At 32.4% G+C, this 20,730-nt stretch overlaps 1 protein-coding gene, 1 non-coding gene and 1 pseudogene across 2 annotated transcripts; 1 reads left to right on the top strand and 2 right to left on the bottom strand.

The window, feature by feature from the left end:
• Positions 1-90: 90 nt before the first annotated feature.
• Positions 91-1,729, bottom strand: LOC123226377 (annotated as a pseudogene).
• A 2,037-nt stretch (positions 1,730-3,766) lies between these two features.
• Positions 3,767-6,871, bottom strand: LOC123225370 (serine/threonine-protein kinase D6PKL2-like). Its single transcript, XM_044649303.1, has 2 exons — positions 5,232-6,871; positions 3,767-4,752 (listed from the first exon to the last, which is right to left on the bottom strand). The coding sequence occupies exons 1-2, from the start codon at positions 5,852-5,854 to the stop codon at positions 3,879-3,881; spliced, it is 1,497 nt and encodes a 498-aa protein (XP_044505238.1). The 5' UTR covers positions 5,855-6,871; the 3' UTR covers positions 3,767-3,878.
• On the top strand, positions 6,726-6,814 carry LOC123226617. The gene has a single exon (XR_006504366.1). It is a non-coding gene; the product is annotated as a small nucleolar RNA U54 (small nucleolar RNA).
• Positions 6,872-20,730: the final 13,859 nt, after the last annotated feature.

The raw sequence follows: 20,730 nt of genomic DNA, 5'->3' as shown, positions 1-20,730 counted from the left end.
CATTCTAATTTCCAACTTAATATAATTATTTGCAAAGCAAAATTTTGATTATCTAGATAATCATATGCATAATCAGGATTAATTTTTGTGCTAGAAGCCCATGACTTTGTTAGCAATAGCATCAAGCTTTGGATTCTGAACAACAGTGCCATCGTTTCCAGCGAGGGCTCTCTACTTATCCTTTCTGGTGAAGCTGGTGCATTCATACGGCAACGTCGAAGCAATCATCCTTTGAATGTAATTTGCAACGTTGTGGCTTGATTTTCCTGCTCCACAGGTTAGCTCATACGGTAACTTGTTCAAAAAGGTTACTTCATATGCCGGGCTAGGGTTCATGAAGAAGTAAAATGGATCCATCCCTTTCCACCCTCTCGCTGTTGTCCCATAAAACATGCTCATTCTATTCGACCTAGCCACTGGAACAAGCTCATCGGTTAGCTCGGCAAATAGCGCTGAGAATCGTAGCAAAAATGGCTCTCTGCACGTTGTTCCTGTATGATATACGAAAGCTAATACGCTTCAATGGGGTAATAGATCATGTTCATGTAAATTTATATTAGAATTCATTGTTGCAACATACCTTCAGGACAAATAACTAGGTCACCTTCATGGAGAAGCTTTTTGATCATGTTAGCATCGGTGACACGGTCGCAGCTGAGGCGAACCGTTTTAATAGGAGAAATGAACTCGGAGAGACGGGAGAGGGAGTATGTGACGGCGGGGATAGGACGGCCTAAGGCGGTGGATAAAAAGATAGGGTCAAGTAGGGTTCTGTGAGAACAAATGAAAAGAACACCAGTTTGGCCTGTGGATTCTTTGGCAGGTGGAGGTGGGGGTGCATTTGATGTAGACTCGGACACCGAGTGCCCAGAAGGCATAGTACACTAGCGGCCGTCATGGAAGACTATTGGTTTTGGAAGCTTGTCGTGGCTTACAGGCTCAACCTCTGGCTTTGGTGGAACTATGAAGCTTTCCTGTATTAACCAAGGAAAAAAAAAAAATAGCTAGCTTAAACACAGACCGTTTGATCCAGTTCGAGACACTTAATGTTAAATTTATATGATCAAAATTTTAACAGAAGTGCCTTGCATAATTACATGAACATATGATCAGTTTTCCGATCACCAAGCTCAATCTCCGGCATTTCATCGTCTCTAAACGTTTTCTTCAATGCATCAGCTTTGTTCTTCCCTACAAGAACGCCAGGGCTCTTCAGTAAGCCCGTAGCTCTACCTTTATACACATCAATCTCAGTCCCAATCACCATATCAGCACCCAAATAATCCTTCAAAAAAGCCTCCACCATGACCCTAGGGTTTGCCGTCAACACACATCGCTTCCCACAGGAAGAGAACACACGCCATGTCTCCGGGTGCAAGTCCACGGAGTAAAACTTGGGCAACACAGCACAAGCTATCGACTCAATATTGGAGACTTTCATCCCAGCAAAGGTGGCGAAAATGAGAACTCGAATGCCAGCGGATTCAGAGACATGGTAGTAAGGAATCCACGCTAGAGGAGAAGCTAAAAGCAAAAAGAGAAGCTTGAAAATGCCACCTACTTCAAAGGCAACTAGAGCAAAATAAGGAAAGGAACTTCGTCCTCAAACTAGGGTTCCATCCATGTCTGCAACTACAGTATCTTTTTCACGTCCAATGGAAGCACATTGGTCGATTGTTGGGAAGAAATGATGAGAACTATAAGAGCTTGTTTCTTCTGGTTTAGCCATTTTTGATGTGTTAGAAATTTTGTTTGATATGTTCAGTTATTTATAGAGAAGTATGAGTGAAGACAAATAATGTTTAGGGTTATGAGATCAATGCATGAGATTTCCAAAAGGGGTTTGGTGTTTCTAAATTGCTTTAGTTTATTATGTTGAGAGCTTTGTAATGTATGAAACGAATTATGAAGAGTCTTCAAGACTTTGGAATTGTCGAGTTTAGTTTTAGTTTTCAATTGTACAAACAAAGAATCTAAGGTTACAAAACCTAGAATTTTGGGAAGCCGTTTTGATAATCATTTTATAGATTCAATTAACTTAGGGATGCATAGTGGGTCACAGAGAGTCATTTGAAGCTTTTTTTTTAGTTTTAAAAAATTTCAATTGTTATTTTATCTTTTATTAGTTGCATTTTTATTAAGTCAGGTAATTATTTAGTTTGAAAAAACCTAATTTAAATCAAAGAAATTTCAATTTAAAATTGATGCTTCACTAATATTAGGGATGGGACTATTTTCTTGTTATTTATAGGTTACAATTTATTCAGAGGTAGATGCAATATGAGATATACATTTGTTCAGATTGAATAAGTCTAGTTTAAATTAAAAACATTTTAGATAGATTTTGACTTAAAATTGATACTTTGTCGATGATTTTTTTTTATTTAACGGTTTTTCTTAATCATTGACAATACTACTTACCAATTAAGCAAGATAAATTTTATCTTGAATTAATTGTTCTAAATTTAAATTAAGTTTGAATTTACTCTTATTTAAAATTAGTTTGATTTAATTCTACTCTAAATTTTTTTGTTATTCTTTCGAACTCTCCTTATATTTTTATTATCATTCAAACTTTCTTTCATTTCATTCCTAAATTAACTTATATCAACCTTGCTCAACTAATAAGTACTTGTTAATGTTTTTAAATTTTAAATCTGTTGATATCCAGATAAAGACTTGAATATTCTTAGTCAAATTTTAATTCGATTATTGAAGCATATTATTTCACGAACCTTGTTAAACTCGCCATTCTTTGTCTCATTTTCCTCTTGTAAATGATGTCTCCCATGCCCATCCCACTTTGACTCTTCCCTTTTGAATTCTGATCCTAGTAGATTTGTGTCATTTCCACATTTGATATTAGATATATTTGGAGAAACTTACGAGACGGATGGATTTGATCTTGCTAAAACATAACCCGGTCAAACAGAAAGCGTCCAAGTTTCATTTGTTTTGACGCTTTCTAAGAAGTTTTTAAACCCTCGGGAAAGTGAAATGACAGCAGCCATCTTGGGATTGACAGCTGACTAAACATCATCACTATGCTTTTGTTCATGGATTCCACTGCAGAACTCATTAAAAGCTAGCGTCAATGGCAATGGCTGCAGCTCAATTATCATTATTTTTTATAATGGACTTAAAAAAAAAAAGTTAAGCTGTTAACCCTTGCTCTCGGAATACTCAAACTATCCCTCGGAAGCTATTCATGGATTCTTTTTGTGGGCAATAGCCAAGAAAGAAACACTAGAATTAAAGTGAAAGTATTGAATAAAGGCTGTTGACTGCAAACGAATAAAGCAGCTCTCACATCTTTTTCTGGTAAAAGGCTAGAGCTTGAAATGTAAGGGACAGTTGAAGTAAGCATATTCCAAACACATGAAAAGCAAAATAAAGAAAGAAAGCATCAACATGAAAGGAACAACTCAATCTCAGTGGCCCGAGGCATCACACAGTTTTACACCATTCTACTATGACTTTGTCTTGTTAAAGAATAATAACTGGGTCAATCAGATTTTTGACAAATAGTGATTACACAAAAAGAAACATATGAAAAGGGCTTAATAGTCTCACAAAAAGTAGCTTCAATTTTTGGCTTCTTTTTAAGGAGTATAAGAAAGTATGTTTCAAGTATAAGTACCACAATAATCACATTTTAATGTTTGTCCCAAAAAGGATATAATGTACCTGTGAGGGTAATTTGAGTGGTGAAATTAGAGACATCCAAAGAAGCAGATAAGAGTTAAAAACTCGTTAAAACTCTTGATTAATATAATGTCGTGCTATGAGAAAAGATTTCATTGAGCAAATGAATAACACAGGAACAATGTCAATATAGCAACTTAAGAATAACCATTACATTAACGTTGCAAAATTTGTTAGAAAAATTCGAAATCTAAATGAGAACCTGATGATCTATCTGAATCTGTAGTTCCCTTGTCATTTTGAGGCAAGGATGACTTTGATTTATGATTTAAGAATGAGAGATCAAAAGGTTTTGGGATTTCTGGAGGATGAGTGCTGCGAATCAACGGCCAATTAACACCCTCAAAGAAAGGATGCTGTTTAATCTCTGTGGCACCTCTTTTGAATCCTAATCTTTTTTGTGGGTCCTTGGCAAGTAGACCCCGGATCAAATCCTTAGCAGCAAAACTGACAGCAGATCCATCGGGAAATTTTAGGGGCTGACCTAAAACATTAAATAATGTCTCCCGGTTTCCACTACCTTTAAATGGTGTCCTACCAAGCAGTAATTCGTACAAGAAAATACCAAACGTCCACCAATCAACAGCACTACCATGACCATCTCCTCTAATTATCTCAGGAGCCAAATATTCATGGGTCCCAACAAATGACATCGAACGAGCACCAGTTGGTTCAGCAATCAGTACAGGAAGTGAATCCGAATTTGTCAAATTCAGTTTTTCACTTTTCGGCTTTACTGTCTTGTAGTTGAGAAAACAAGGCTTGAAACAGGTTGGTTGTAAGCAAGAAGGTTCCACACAAACCGGTAATTTGCAGGCTGGATCAATGCATGACGGCTGAATACAGTATGCAGATATTCTACAAGAGGGGTCATCACTGGATTGAACAAGAGTGGGACTTACAAAACACCTCAATGACAAATCAAAGTCTGAGAGCATGATATGACCATCCTCTCTTACCAGTACATTTTCTGGCTTTAAGTCCCTATAAACCACACCCATCATGTGCAGATATTCGAGTGCAAGAAGCACTTCAGAAGTGTAAAACCTGCAAGAAAATAGATGTTATCAGAAAATTAAGCAAAAATTCTAAGAGTATTACAGCGAAAAATCAGATTAATCCGCATTCCAACATGATTGGCAAACTTTTTACTCACCTGCAACCATAGTTTACTACAACAAATTATCAACTTCAGGAATTGACATGAATGTCAAAAAGAAGCAAAAAATTACTAATTTTAGTAAACTTCATGGAGCACAACTTAAAGAGCTCTATGGTTGTTAAACTGTCTCAGAATCCTAAATTATGATATCCTAATTCCTAACCAAGGTGACAAGTTTATGGATTTATCTTGTAACAACAAAACATAAACAGTCGTATCATCAAGAGCTAGTAACGTAACTTTTTACAAAAAGGAAAATTCAAACTGTGTGCTAGAAGTCAAAACCAAGTTGCTAATAAAAGATGCCCAGGTAACAAAAGAAATACATATATGGAGTATTCAAACTTGACCATCCACAACTAACCTCGTAGCTTGTTCTGAAAAATGCTTGCCGGGCTGGCGTTGGCGGAGAGTATGAAGGTCTCCACCACTACAAAACTCCATCAATAAGCAAGAAAATTTATCAGTCTCAAAATGTGAATAAAGTGTAGGCAGAAATGGATGATCCAACAAGCCTAGAATTTCTCTCTCAGTTTGAGCTCTCACCATCTTCTTCCTCCCAGCTAGTATACCTTTATCCATCACTTTCATTGCAAACAAACACCCCAGCTCTCTCAACTCAGCCAAATAAACACTCCCTATATCCCCACAACCAAGTTTTTTCAACAGCCTAAACTGCCCCAACCCCAACTCACCATCTTTACTTTTTACACATTGCACTGCATCCCACTTCATGTCATTGCCTTTGTGAGGCTTTGAAAGGGAAGAACCTCTAAAACTACCCTCATTTCCATTAACACTACCTAAAAAACTAATCTTTTCACTCTCATTCTTACTTCCCTCAACAGTGCCATTGCTTAAGTTGCTACTAACACTATTATCAGACACAGAAATGGAACTACTACTAGAAAAACTATTACTATGAAGACTGGTACTAATGGCAGATTCAGTGTCACAATTTGCAGAGTTATGATGAAACTTATTCATATTTGTGAGAATGTAATGAAATTGCTTGATGAAATGTGTCAAAGAAAGAAATGTTAGAGATATAGATGGTCAAGGGTGCGATGACCGAGGTGGTCAAAGAGAGCGTGAGAGACGCGGGCTTACATTACCACAACGCAAGTTATTAACAAGTTCAAAAGGAGGGTTAAAAGGGCATTCAAATTTGAAATGTGACTTGGGTTCTGAGTGTTTTTTTTATTTTTTCCTTTTTCCTCTCTCTCTCCCAGATTTTACAGTGTCCAAGAATGTGTTAACAGTTCGGAGACCAAAAATAGAAGAGGCCAGAGAGAGAGACTTATAAAAAAGGCCAATTCACGAGGAAGACAAATAAACACAATTTTAAACATCACTAACCGATACCGTTACTCTGGTTTTATAAAGAAAGGTGATAACTGGCTAAAGAATAATCAGAATGATTACGTTATCTACATGTCACATTTTGAAAAAAAACATGCAGCCCATTTGAGCCCACTGGGCTTTGCAAACCCAAGACAATGCAGTCTATTTCTCTATACGTCATCGTTTCAATCTAGGGTTTTAGACACAAAATCCTTGCCCATTCTTCCTCTATTAAAACGGAACACAGTCTCTTGTTTTCCTCGAGCTCCCTGTCTTAACAAAATCAACTCAAAACCCAGTCGTCTCTCTCCTTATTTCTCCAATTCGTTCGTCTCTAGCTTTGAGTTTCAATCTTTGGCTTAGAAATGATGAGTGATTCCATTTGGTCCGTGTTTCTGATGAACCGTGACCGATAACCTTTACCAAGCTCTGATCTTTAGTGGTTTTCGTTTTTGTTTTCTGTGTTTTTGGTTTGGGTTTTGTTTGTTTTTCATGTTTTTGAAAGGACGGTAATGGCTCTGTGATTACATGCCTAAGTTTCAAGGCAATATACGCTATTCCGATGCCCAAGTGAGCAGAAGTTTTGAATTAAATATGAGAGCTATTAATAATTTTAATTTCTCTTTAATTGATTTTGTTTTTACAAGCTAAATTTGTTGTATGATTAATTATATAATAATAATAAAATTATATAGGTAAATAATACTTATAAGTTTTATGCGTAATTAATAATGTATTATTAGAATAGATATTATTTTATTTTTAATTTAAATTATTTAATTATATTATGATATGTTATTGGTTATACCTATAAAATAATACTTATAAGTATTATGTGTAATTAATAATATATTATTAGAATAAATATTATTTTATTTTTAATTTAAGTTATTTAATTATATTATGGTATGTTATTAGTTATATCAATAACATCATTCATTATATAAAATCAGGGATAGAATGAGAAGCTTAGTTTAATTTAATTTGAGTTTGAGCTTAAATTTAGTATTATAGTTTAACTTAAGTTTAAGTTTATATACGTGGTTGTTTTAGACAAGTTTAATTTGAAATTATTAAAATAAAATTATTTTATTTAATATATATATATATATATATATTTATAAATGATATTTTTTTTGATACAATTTGTAAAAATTTGAGTTTGACTTTTTTTGTTTGGAGCCTTTACATATTTCACATTGCTTGAAGCATACCTTAGAGTTGAATGTAACACGTTAGGTAAATTCATCTGGGGATGATCAAGCAATAGGACGGATTAACTAGTCTCCAAAACTACAGATTGTAGATTGCAAAGGCTAAAAAGAGAACTATGATATACTGTGTTTAAAGCTGATTATAAATGATTGTATCAGAGATGTTACAAGAAAGGAAGAAAATGGAAGTAAATATAATGAGAAGGAGCCAAAAACCAGTGAGGTTACCCTAACAGGATGATTGAATTTCATTGATGGAGTTTGGTCAGCTTGAGGAGATAAAAGATTGATAGTGTTCACTACTAATCATGTAGAGAAACTTGATCCACTTCTAATTCGAAAAGGCAAATTATACAAGCATATGGAAATGTCATATTGCAGTTTTGAAGCATTTAAACTTGTAGTAAAAAACTATGTGAGTATTGATTCACACTATTTGTTTGCAGCAATTCACAAATTGCTGATGTTGCAGAGCATTTGATGCCAACAACAGTTCCACCTGATGTGGAATTTTGCCTGGGAAGCTTAATCCAGGCGCTGGCAGTAGCCATAAAAGTTGCAAAGTTGAAAGCTAAGAAAGAAGCAAAAGAGACAAAGTAAGAGCTGTCAGGTCAGGTGAAATCCCACCTTTGAATCCACTTTCATTTTTGGAAGGCTGTCTGTCAAGTTCAAGATAACAAGATGCCAACAAATTTTTAAAAAGAGCTCGAAGACTTGGGCTATGGCTGTATGGTTAATTTTTGCGAAACTAATCTGATCCAGAAGGTCCACCTTCAGGCCCAAAAAAAGAGAAAAAACATTGCTTCGTTTAAATCAACACAAGAAATTTTTATATATATATATATATATATTATTATCACTATTTTCAACAGATAAAAAAAATAAAAATGTTATGCTATACAAATATTATAAATAAATTTAATATTATTTGCCAAAATAGTCAACAAAAGAAGGAGAAAAAAAGGGAACATTCCTTCCTTCCTTCCCTGTCAGCTTGTGAAAAATCAAAGTTCATTTGTTGACTTAAAATGTGTATGAAAAGCAGGTGAACAACTCATGTAGATGTTTTGTCTTCAAGGGAAATTGACTACAATTTTGATACCATAAGTTGGAACATAGACAGACATGTGACAATTTGTGAAGTTGAAACACAATTTAATTTCTTACCTAAAACTTTAATGTGAGCTAATTAATTAATTAAATCTATCATATTTCAAAATTAATTCTTGGTTAAATTCACAAAAATTATGTGTAAGTAACGAGAAGTCATATAAACATTATGTAAGTAGCTAGTTATAACTTATATCATTTACTTATTGATTAACTCAAATTATAAAAAGAAGTTCTTTTGCGAATAAGTAGAGGGCAATATTCTTATTTACCTTTCATTATTATCTTTTATAAATACATGATAATAATAATAATAACATCATTTTCTCTTATTTCTTTCTTTGGGATAATGTGAATGGTCAATTTCTCTCAGATATCTAGATTCGAAATGATAGGATTTATGACATATTTTTATGTATTTTTCTCAATCAACCCAACCTTTGATTGATAGTCTTATAAAAATGAAGTATTCTACTAAAGATAGGTGGATTTGAGGACTCTTCTGAAAAACTTTCCGTAAACTTCATTTATAACATTTTACAGTTATTATTTCGCTGACTGAACTCAAGCCAAAACACTCAATCACATATCACATAACAATAGACCCATACTCCCGGGTAGTGGAGGACACTACTAGTAAAATGTCTTTTTCTTTGTTATTTACACAAACAGTCCCATTCATTTTTCACCCTTTTGCCAGTACAAATTATATATATATATCAACAATATCGTATAATAGTTCATTTACTAAATCTAATTGTTCTTTCTCCCTATCATCCTGGAAATTTCATACAAATTTCCGGAGAATTGTTGATTGGTTTCCATGCATGGGGTGTTTAATTTTTCTCTAGTCATAATTTATCATATAGAAAAAGGGTTTAATATTCACCTGATAAAGCTCTTGCTTGCAAGTTCTAGGATGGTGAGATTCATGGCCCTCATGAGCATGAAATTAATTAATATATAATCATACAGATTCTTAATCTTGGAATGAAAGAATGACCTCGTCCAAGTCCATCGTCTTGGCATTAAACCTAATCCTTTCATATTGGGGTAAATCAAGTATATATGCATGACAATTTTTGAAAAGGTTCTGAAAATATATACAATATGTTATTGAATGAATGTGAATGAATGCAGTGAACAAGAAAGACATTGATTCAAGCCAAGCTCAGCTTGCCATGGATTTATGTGGTACAATTTGAAACCATACATGTATATATATTTATATATTCAGGCTTTCAGTGCACTAAAGCAACAACTTTTTGGTCAATTTGTTCTTTTATTAATTGTTCACATAGTAAGATGAATAATTAAGCTTCCCTCCCCACATGCCCTATTGCCCTGTAAGTCTTTATAGAAGTACTGATTATGTTGCATAATAAAGTCTATATCTTAGACATTAAGATAAGAGTTGTATGATTAGAGAATATATGGAACAATAAAGTAAACAATCATACTCAAACCAATATAAACAATAAATGAAGAGAAAGAACACACAATTTATTTTGCTTTCATTCAATTGGGTAAATATTAATGAATGTATTTACTAATAAATTATTATATAACTTATATTGAATTTATATACTAAGATTCTTATTAGAAGACAAATTAACTTTAATAAAACTTTTATTTCTAAGAGAAACAATAGTAGAATAATTTTAAAATTTCAAACTGTTGTAGGCTTACAAACGGTAATTCTAACACTTTTCCCTGATCATATGGAAGTGAAACCTTCGCTTACTAACTAACAATCAAACGAATATTATGTATTATGTTTTATAAACTAAGTGATCGTAATAACTCCCACAACCCCCCACCCAACCTTTGCAAAAATATCTTTTAGAAATTTTTAAACTCCAGACCCCAACTTAGCTAACCCTAGATTAATTAGTTCCTCTTTATTTAGTAAGGATGCCAATAATAATAGACATGGATGGAACCAATCAAGCAGCACTTGAAGATGATGGCTCCATTTAGAAGAGGATAATCAAAGCACTATCTAGAAAGCATAATTTAATGCAATTTCACTGCAAATTCCTTGAAGCCTTAATTAGCTGGCAATATTAATTAGGTATACGAATGGAGACTTGACTGAACATTCCTTAATCTGTCAGTATGTGCAGAGTCCAAGTCATTCTTAACCTAAGCGAATGCACATGGAGACTTTATTTACAGGCTAAGGGTTTGGTGCAGCCAACTTTCTTACTTGGTGATTTTTAAAAGTTGAAATATTCATATTTTTGGTAAATTTTATTGTTAAAGATAAAATTTTTATTTAATAAAAATATTTTAAAAATTATAAATTCATCATATTTTGCCTCATCAAATTTAAAAAATAATAATTTTATCTTACCTTTTCCTACTTAAGGTTTAAAAAATCAAATTTTTTTTTTTAGGATTTTTGCAACAACCACCGACCACCAAAGATGATAGTGATGACTACATTCTCCCTCCCTTTTAACTTTTTCTTAGCCATTATCCATTTCTGATCATCATCCATCGTCATTAGCCAGCGCACAAAGAGACCCAAATTTGGGTCTCTTCGTCGAGCGACGAAGAGCTATCAGTCTCTCTGTTGCATTGTCATGTGACGAAGAGATCAAGGTCTTTCTGTTGCACGACAGCGCGACGAAGAGATCCAAACTTGGGCCTCTTCATGCACTAGTCGATGATGGTCGATAATAGGAAAAAATGGATGGTGGTTGGAGAGAAGCCAAGAGGGAGGGAGCATGCCGTTGTTGCTATTGTCTCTAGTCGTTAGGGCTGGCTCGGCTCGAGTCTAGCCCTACTAGTCGTCTACAACTGCTACAGAAATCCTAAGGGAAAAATTATGATTTTTCAAATGTTGGATGAGGAAAAGGTAGGATAAAATTGTTAGTTTTTAATTCTAATAGGGTAAAATATTAGTTTTTAATCTGGTGGGATAAAATGTGATGTATTTATAATTGTTTTAAAATGTTTTAATTAAATAATAATTTTACCTTCGATAATAACAATAAAATTTAACAGGATGGTGTGTGTTTAGATTTTCTAAAATTACCAAATGGGAAAATGAGTTTGCTTTGGTGGGAAAGAGTCAATTCCACGCATTTTGTAGCTAGCTATTTTTCTGTATTTGCAGCTTTATGCTTTTGCAAATTTCCTACTTCATTTCTTTAGTGGTTTCATCATTGATTTGGACTTTCATTATCGAGAACTTCAAAATTCAATACTCGAAATTTCATGCAGGTTTCTGGAAGAAAAAGTATCAGCTTAATTAGGGTTGATTTTGAGTTATAATCATCATGGGAATTTTCAGTATATATTTTAGTTAATAAATTTTTATAACTTAACATGAAATAATAAATTTGCAAGTCAGTCTTCTTGAAAAGTAGGTAGGGTAGGATTAACAATTTCAAAATTCATAAGTAATTTATGAATTTATTATTATCTTTTGTATTGTCCTTTCTTAATTTAAAGATGAACCCCCTGACTTAGATTTTCTAAACCTTAACCGTTTCAATTATTGCTATTGTCATTATATGCCTTAAAATTAGCAATTAAATCATTTTGGTTCATCGATTTTCTTATTTTTGATTTGATCGTAGGTAGACAAAAAGAAAGTGAGAGAAAGAGCATATAAAATTATAGAATTGATGGAGAATTATTATAATTAAACGATAGAAGAAGAGTTGGAGGCAACTTTTGTACAGTTAATTAGGACCACAAATCTAATAGTTTAACTTTATTTTAATATCATTAATACCAAAGGAATATTATATTCAACAATGATGTATATAAACTCAAAAAAAAACCATAATTAATTATAATAAAATAATATTATATTTTTAATTTAAAATTATTTAATCATATAATGATTAATGCAAAAAGGGTCTTTAATTTGGTAAAAGATCACCACCTCTGGTGGTCCTAAAACAGCATAATATACTCACCAAAAACAAACAATTTAGAAGAGAGCTGTTTGACGGGGAAATTGATTAATATATGGCCTCATGATATGGAATACTTTCCTCTTAATTAGCTGTAGCTAAATGCTGTAAACTTGACCAAGTCCATTATGGTTCTTCAACCCATCTTTCCTATCTTTCATATTGGAATACTTTTCTTCTAAATTATTTATTAAATGAACTCCATACATACATTAGCAAATAATTAGAGTTTCACATACTGCAGCCTTATAAAATTAGGGTAATCTGTCTCACCTGCCAAACAAAATATTCTATGAATGAGTGTGAACCCACGAATTGGTTGAATGAGAAGGGAATTGAAGACGATTCAAAACATTGACAAGTTCAATATATTTTCAGCAACCTGCTACAATTCTGCCCATCAACCGCTATCGGAGTAGTCAAACCGCTAACCATCAATAGCTAAGATATTATTAGTTGACTTAGGGCAGAAACTTAATCAAAAACCTAATTCAACAATTTAGGAAGAATGAGTCAAAATTATGGGCGAATTCAAATCTAGCCAAATCTGAATAAGTTTAAACACAATCTCAACTCATTCGATTCACTAAGAAAGAAAAAGAATAAATAGAACTCACTTGAACTCAAATTAAATCCACCTCTAAGTATATGATACTTTTTATATATATGTTCACACATGTTAATGACTATATAATTAAATTATATGGCATTATTAATTTAAAACTTAATGTATTGAGAAAGTAATATTATATATGTATAAACGTGAGTATTAGCAAATATAAATAAATTAACGTTTTATTATATAATTGAATAATTTAATTATATATTTTATTTTTAATTTAAAATTAGCAATTCATACAGTGATAAATCGATTTGTTTATACTTGTTACTAAACTTATTATCTATTTGTTGTACATGAAGTATTATTCATATTAAAAAGCTTTCGTCCATCTAACCCTGATTTTTTCCATTCCTCACAATAATGACTGTCACCGTCAAACTTAATTAAGTCTCACGCTTAGGTCGCTTTATATAGCAAGGAAGTTAAGATTAATTCTTCACCACTTAATTTCCAAGATGACTGATTGAATTACTAATGGTCTGTCTCAAAAAAAAAAAAAAAAAAATCAACAATGGCAGCTGAAGCCAAACAATTAGGGCATTAAATGGAGAGGTTTGTCATCTAGAGACAAACACTAAATTGGAACCCCCAAAGCATAACAAACCAATCCGTTTCAATTAATTTCCTAGGCCGGCCAAACATGTGAAACTCCAAGCACTTTCCCTTTATTGACTTACTAAAAACTGAATTAATATTGTTCCAAAGAATCACTAAAAATATATCCAATTTTTCAAGAAAACACATATACATTTATATATATAAGTTTCCGGTAACTTGCTCTAAAGTTTCGCATGTTTGAATCTTGAAAGAGACCTTATAAGTTGTGGAACACATGGGAACAAACATGGCTATCTGTACAAAGGCTTACTTATTTCTCAGTCATTTCCTGGTTGGAAAATATGAGACGATCCTCATCTATAAATACCCATCTAATCCCCTCGTAGCAATACACAACATTCATACACAAGTTCTTGGAGCTACTGTCACAGGAGAGACGGCACTGGCTAGTCTAGTGAAGTTTATTAATTGAGTTATGGCTAGTGACGTCTCCCTGTGATAGTAACCTCAACAACTTGTGTTCATAGCAGTTGGAGAAGAAAGAGCTAAATTAATGATAATGAAGAAGAAGTTGGAGGCCTCTAATCGCAGAAGAGATGGCGCCAGCTGTGGTTGAAATGAGTTGAGTTACGACCCAGTTGGTTCCATCCTTCTGCGATCTGAGACCCTCCAACTTTTCCCTAAAGCAACAAAAATGAAAAAGTTTATTTCCTTTCTATCGATTAATTTCGAAGGTATTTGTGCATAATTTCTCTGTCTTTCAATTTCAGCATCAGCTTTCCTAATCTTCATTTTGATTGTTTTGCAGTTTCTTTTAACATGAAAGCCTTCAATGAATTAAAGAAGACTCTACTACAGAGTCAAATTAACGCAGCCTACACAACAAAACCCCGAACCCTTTCTTAATAAAAAGTACTTTAAACTTATTATTAATTCAACTATACATATATATGAACCCTATCTTAAACACTCCTAATGCAAGAAGATGTTGTGGATTATATCTAATCTTTTTTTTTTTCTCTCTTTTCGGCAATATATAGAATGATTCTTCCTGTTTTGTTGTAGATGAAAATAAAAAAAATTTCTAAGTCTTATCTGGCAATAATACAAAAAAGGGATAGGGTTGTGGCTATACTCCGCCTATGATTGAAGCAAAAAAGGTTAGAGAAGAGACGACTTAGGAGAGACACATGCTGCATATTTTCCCTGCAAACCTTAAAACAAGACCTATATATTCCAAATCCCTATAAATATATAAGTTAATTGCCAACAAAAACACAGCTGGGATGAATATTTTATCTGTATAAGAATAAGAATGCAATCAAGTCAGTCGTCCAAGTTCATATAAAGATGAATGCTTTCTTCCTACCAATATAAATTAATTATGAAATATACGAAATTTAATAGGTAGATTAAGAGCAACAAAGGGAAATCACTTTAAAAGAAGAAGGGGCCATTCTAGCTAATATATAATATGTTATCAATTTATGTTTGTATGTTATTATCTCTTGATGATTCAAAACTTTGTTTATTTTTGTTAATTTATTATAGAAAAGCTGATTCTGATTCAAACTGACTCACTTTTATGAAATTAATGAAGAACATGTGTACCAAAACATCCCAATATTATTGAAGTCATCGTTTTAAAAATGCTTTGATTATTAATCCAACATAATCTAGGCCAAATATGGCTTCATAAACAATGCTATTAACTGCATATCTCCATAAAGAAATTAATAACAGCAGCATATATAAATTAATATATGTTTAGTATCCTTTCAATAACTCAATCTTAAGTCTTCCTAATTAATGGTTTCTGTTGGTTTACTTTACAAAACAAGCTGGGAAAGATGATTAAGCTTGGCATCTAGCTATATGCTGATGGATTGTCAAGTATAATTGGCAGAAATTTCTGCTGAAACTTCAATGAGAAGGCATCTAATCTTGACCAAAACCTAAGAAGAAAAACTTTATTTTTCGGAAAACGATTTAGAAATTTGGTTCCAGTGAATTTTGTGGAAATACAATGTTTCTTAATCAATAGAACTTTAATGATGAGTACATGGAAGAAATTAATTGAAGGAAGATAACTCTAATGGTGGCCATGGCTTGCAGAACAAATAAAGAATTGATAGATAAGAGAACATCTTCAAGAATAGAGATCACCCTATCAATCCCCCAAACTATATAATAACAAAATATATATACACATGCTTATATTACGAATTGTTAATTCTACTTTAACACAAAGTTTGAACAGATTAATAGAATCAGTTTGTATCATGAATTAGCCCTTGTGCGTCAACAGCAAGTCATGCATGCATCTTAATTAGTTGAATGAATTGTCTTACTTTTCATTTAAAACTGAAAATGTGTTGTAACGTGCAATGAACATACACATATATACATTGGTGCTATGTATGTATATGAGCCCCACAAATTTGACTTTGTTCAACATTACTATTTTAACGTGGAAACCCAAAATTAGGAAAACCCACTACCAGAGATGGGAAAATCACTATATATGAAAGTTTAATTACAAGAAAAGCACAAAAGATTAATAGCTCTTATGAGTATCAAATGTAGAATTATAAAACCCTAGCCGCTCACTAACCTCTCTAAAATTTATGCAATTTTCATATTAGTACATATTTATATTTGTAATAGAAAGGTCATTCTATTTAATGTTAAACGATTATTCTATTTGATGGAATGTTTTTTCCAAAACTCTAAGTCATATTCGTTCAACCTTACATGTATAATTTGCTCAAAATTGAAGTTTTAAGTGGCACCCTCATTCCCCACACTTTAAAGCATGGAACCCCCTTCATCTAAAACACCTGTTCTCAAATTCGGGTTACCGTATCCAACAACTATCACAGACACCTCAATTTCTGAATGTTAACTTTTATTTTCATTGTTATTAATTTTTCCATTTTTTCTGAGTAAGTATCCATCTTCTTGCTTCCTCCAATTTTCTGGTGAGCCATCATCTCTATGTCTTTAACGTTCTTTGAGACAAACAAGCACAAGTCTCTATAGATCTATGAGCAAAAACATAGAATATCCAAATCCAAAGGAATCGGAGAATGATGATGACAAGACAGACAAATGGTGAGGCCACAGTGGATTGCTGCCGGTCACAGCTGAACAGTTGAGGCACTTGTCCCCATCTCCATCTTTTAATAAAAAGCCCCATTGAAATTAATCTACATGTGCGTGCACACTCTAATTTGAGCTAATAATTAATCAAAATATGAAATGAAACTGATTTGACTGGTGTTGTTGAACAAAGTTATCATTTATGTGGACCAGCTACCCTATTTACATTAATTAATATTAACACCCAATGAGTTAGTACAATGTAAAGAAGCCAAGACTACCTTAAATTAATAACACAAAGAGTAGCAGATGAGATAAGCGGTAAATTCAAACGGGGCTTAAATTAAAGAAAATCCAACTCGAGTTTGAATTAATAATAAGATTGTTAAAAAAAATCACTGAAGAAGTTAAATAGTCACGATAAAAGAAAAAGAATTGTTAAAAGAGAAACCCAACAAGAAGAAAAGTTATGGGAGATTATGAATTTGCCCACAATTTTCTAGAACTCATTGGATTTGAGCTAAATTGCCTTGAACTCCAATTGAGAATATCTTATTTCAAATATGGCTTATTCAAGCCAAACACTAAATCCAGATCAAGCTAATTCAAGTGGAATCCAATCCATATGTGTATAAATAAGTGGATAAACATATGAATAGATACTGAAAAACTTCAAATATTATGATTACTAAGTCTGATAATCATGCTGAATAACAACACAATTAATTAATTAATTAATTGGATTAATAATTAAATAAGAAATTTGTCAACCAACCACCTCCACTTCGTCCTCGGGTTTGGCACTTATATACCCAATAGCTTCCCTACAAAACATCGGAGGCCTAAAATTAAAGGCAGGCCGGAAGGTAGGCTGCACAGAGAGAGAAACATACGATGAAAAAGTAAGAGGTATGCATGGAGGTTTAAAAGGAGTTGAGGGAGTCTTGTCGCAGGAGCGGTGGCACCTGCCTTTGTATGTGTTTAAAACAAGAGCCGCAAGTGCCACCATCCTCCGATAAGACACTCTTTTACTTCTTGCTATGTTCTTACAGTACAGATCTAAAGGCAATGCATAATAGAGAGCATTTGTGGTTAAGATTTTATGAAGAGGTACGCAAATACAACATATCTTCCATGTCTAGCTTCTTGTTCATCTTCTCACATATATTAAGGTTGAGGTTCATGGGCAAATCCACAGTGAACATGATCAATATGTTTATTTCAGTCATTTTTTCTGGGCTTTCTTGTCAAGCATGGAGCCTGTAGATGAAAATTTTGAGGCTACGGTTGGACGAAGAGGATACCGGGTGTATATTTACATATATTATAAATAAATAAAAAAACCAATTATTTTCATCAACCATATGACATCATCGCATGAGTTAAGAGGATTTTAGACTTAGAATTGAAAAGGCTGTATGTTAGCAGCCACCAGCTGTAGCTGTTTTACGTTGACAAATCAAATATAATGTGAAATGAAAAATAATAATAATAATAATACAATACTCGTAGAATAGAAATATTGATGGTACAAAAATATATTATTTTTAAATATAAAAAAAATTGTATTATAATAAGCTCATATTTCCTTCCCCCGATACGACCTAATCAGAGAGAGATTTGAAGATTAACAAAAAAGAAAAGTTAAAATCATGCGTTGAAACAAGAACTGCGGGGGAAGAAGCCAAAGAATATATCAGCCTTTAATTTCTCAGTTTTATGTTAATGAAGGAGAAGGAGAAGGAGAAGAAGAAGAAGAGATATGGAACCTCTGAATCATTAGTGGCCTGGGATATCAATGAGAGGGAGGGTTTTATTTTTTATTTTTTATTTCTCTCTTTCTTTGAAAAAGTTGATGTCTAGATGCAAGGGTGCAAGTCTTCGTTCTTGGACCAGTTCTGTTGTTATAATGATTTAGAACAAGAAAACTTATCATAGTCTAAATAAGTGTAAATTTGAGTTAAATCAAATTTGAATTAAATCTCTAATTTGGTTTGTTACTCTCTTTAATATGATATTATTTATTTTACTAATAATATTATTCATTAATAACTATCCAATTATATTATATACTAATTCAAATAAATTTAAATTTATGTTGGATATTATAAATTAAAACCAAGTTCAAATCACCTTCTTAAGTGATAAAGAGAGCATTATTTTGTAAAAAGGAAAAAGCAGCCACAGAGCTGCTTTTGTCTAAATCTTGTACGTTTCAAGGGTGAATCATAGAATAATAAATTTAATTTCCCATTGGTTAAAAATTTATTAATTAATTATAATTCAGTATTATTTGATGTCTTTCTTTAAATTCCCCAAATTTTCTTCCCCTTATAAAATATATGCACATTCTTTGCTGCAAAAATCTCTTCAATAATAAAATTTATAGCAGCGAATGGGTCCTTCTCTTCTCCTCCTCCTCCTCCTTTCACTTAAATTTAATTATTTGTATTAACACATAATTAATCTTATTTCAAAAAGGGAAGTGTAAGTTGCGTTGGGGGAATCTTTGGTGAGCTGTGCTCCAACAACAGCTCTTATACCCGGCAGCCATGATTTATTTTCTTTCACATCATTATCCTATATGGCCACATTTGATGATGATGACTGGCACGTGGGTCTTATGATATATATTTTATACAATAAATTATTAAAATATTATTTATTTTGAATATATAATAATACATCATAGTTTTGATTTAGATTTTTAAAGTTTATATAATTAATATATTTAATTATTTTTAAATAATTTAAGATATATTTATATATATATATAATATTTTTTTTTATATTTTATTAATATAAGATTGGTTTAAAAGTGTGTGTGAGACATGCTTTCAATGTTGTTGCACTCACCCACCATTGAACACATGCTTGATTGTGCGGTGTAAATGAGTTACTATTGGCAAGGCAGCCTTTGTTTGTATGTGCACAAAAAAGTAAAAGGTACCGTTGAAAAGGTTATTGTGTGTGTGTGTGGCTGTTGTCTTCATCAGTTTTACGATATATTTGATATTTATGATAGGAGTTTACGAATCTCACGTCACGTGTATGCTGTGCCTGTTGTCTTGTTTATTATATATGGTTTATGTTGGTTGTATAAATAATTGTTTACTTGTTAATTGTTTCTTTTGTTTTCACTGAGGTTTTCTTTATTTGGTTTTCCTAGCTTTCTACGTGGCTTTTGAGCAACTTTATTATGGTATTAATTATAATATTTGAATATTATATGCCATAACACCTTGAGAGAGGAGCTGCATGCCTCTTTCAATATATATATATATATATATATATCTGCCATCTATTCTGCTACTTATTATTGAACTGGTCAAAAAATTATTATTATAAGATAACAAAAAATGATATGGGGACCTAAATTCATTCATTCATCATCCAATGACTTCATTAATGTTTAGAGATTTAAAAGAAATCTCATTATAGTCCATCAGCTCTTTCAACAGTTGACAAATTTAAGTGTAGATTTGAATTAAATTAATTAAACTCTATCTGAGATTGATTCAAACAAATTAAACTCATATTCCAAAAATTTAATTCGAATTGATAATAACTTGTTGAAGATGAAGAAGAAAACAAATTACCTGGAAAGAAAATTAGAAAAAATAAAAATTTGTTAACAACTTTCAATAACACAATAAATTTGAATTAATTTAACTTAAACTTTTAACTTATTTGAAACTAATATTGAATAGGAACTGCAGGTTGAGAAACTAATATTCAACTCAGATTAACAAATTGCATAAAAATAATCATAAATTAATTGTTAATGTGTAGGTTATTACTTCCCTCGATACCACCTGCCTTTTATAAAGTTAGCGGCGATGACTAATATGTTTATGCATTATTTGCATGGATAAGAGAGAAAGGAAGAGAGAGTGAGAGGTTGAATCTTGGCAAGAATAATTAGAGCACTACTTGAACAAGCAAAACGAATGGTCAGCCGTTCCACTTAGCTAGTTGCTT

Source organism: Mangifera indica, chromosome 9 (assembly GCF_011075055.1).
Source record: "Mangifera indica cultivar Alphonso chromosome 9, CATAS_Mindica_2.1, whole genome shotgun sequence".
NCBI lineage: Eukaryota > Viridiplantae > Streptophyta > Magnoliopsida > Sapindales > Anacardiaceae > Mangifera > Mangifera indica.
This window is presented reverse-complemented; position numbering and strand designations above follow the sequence as displayed.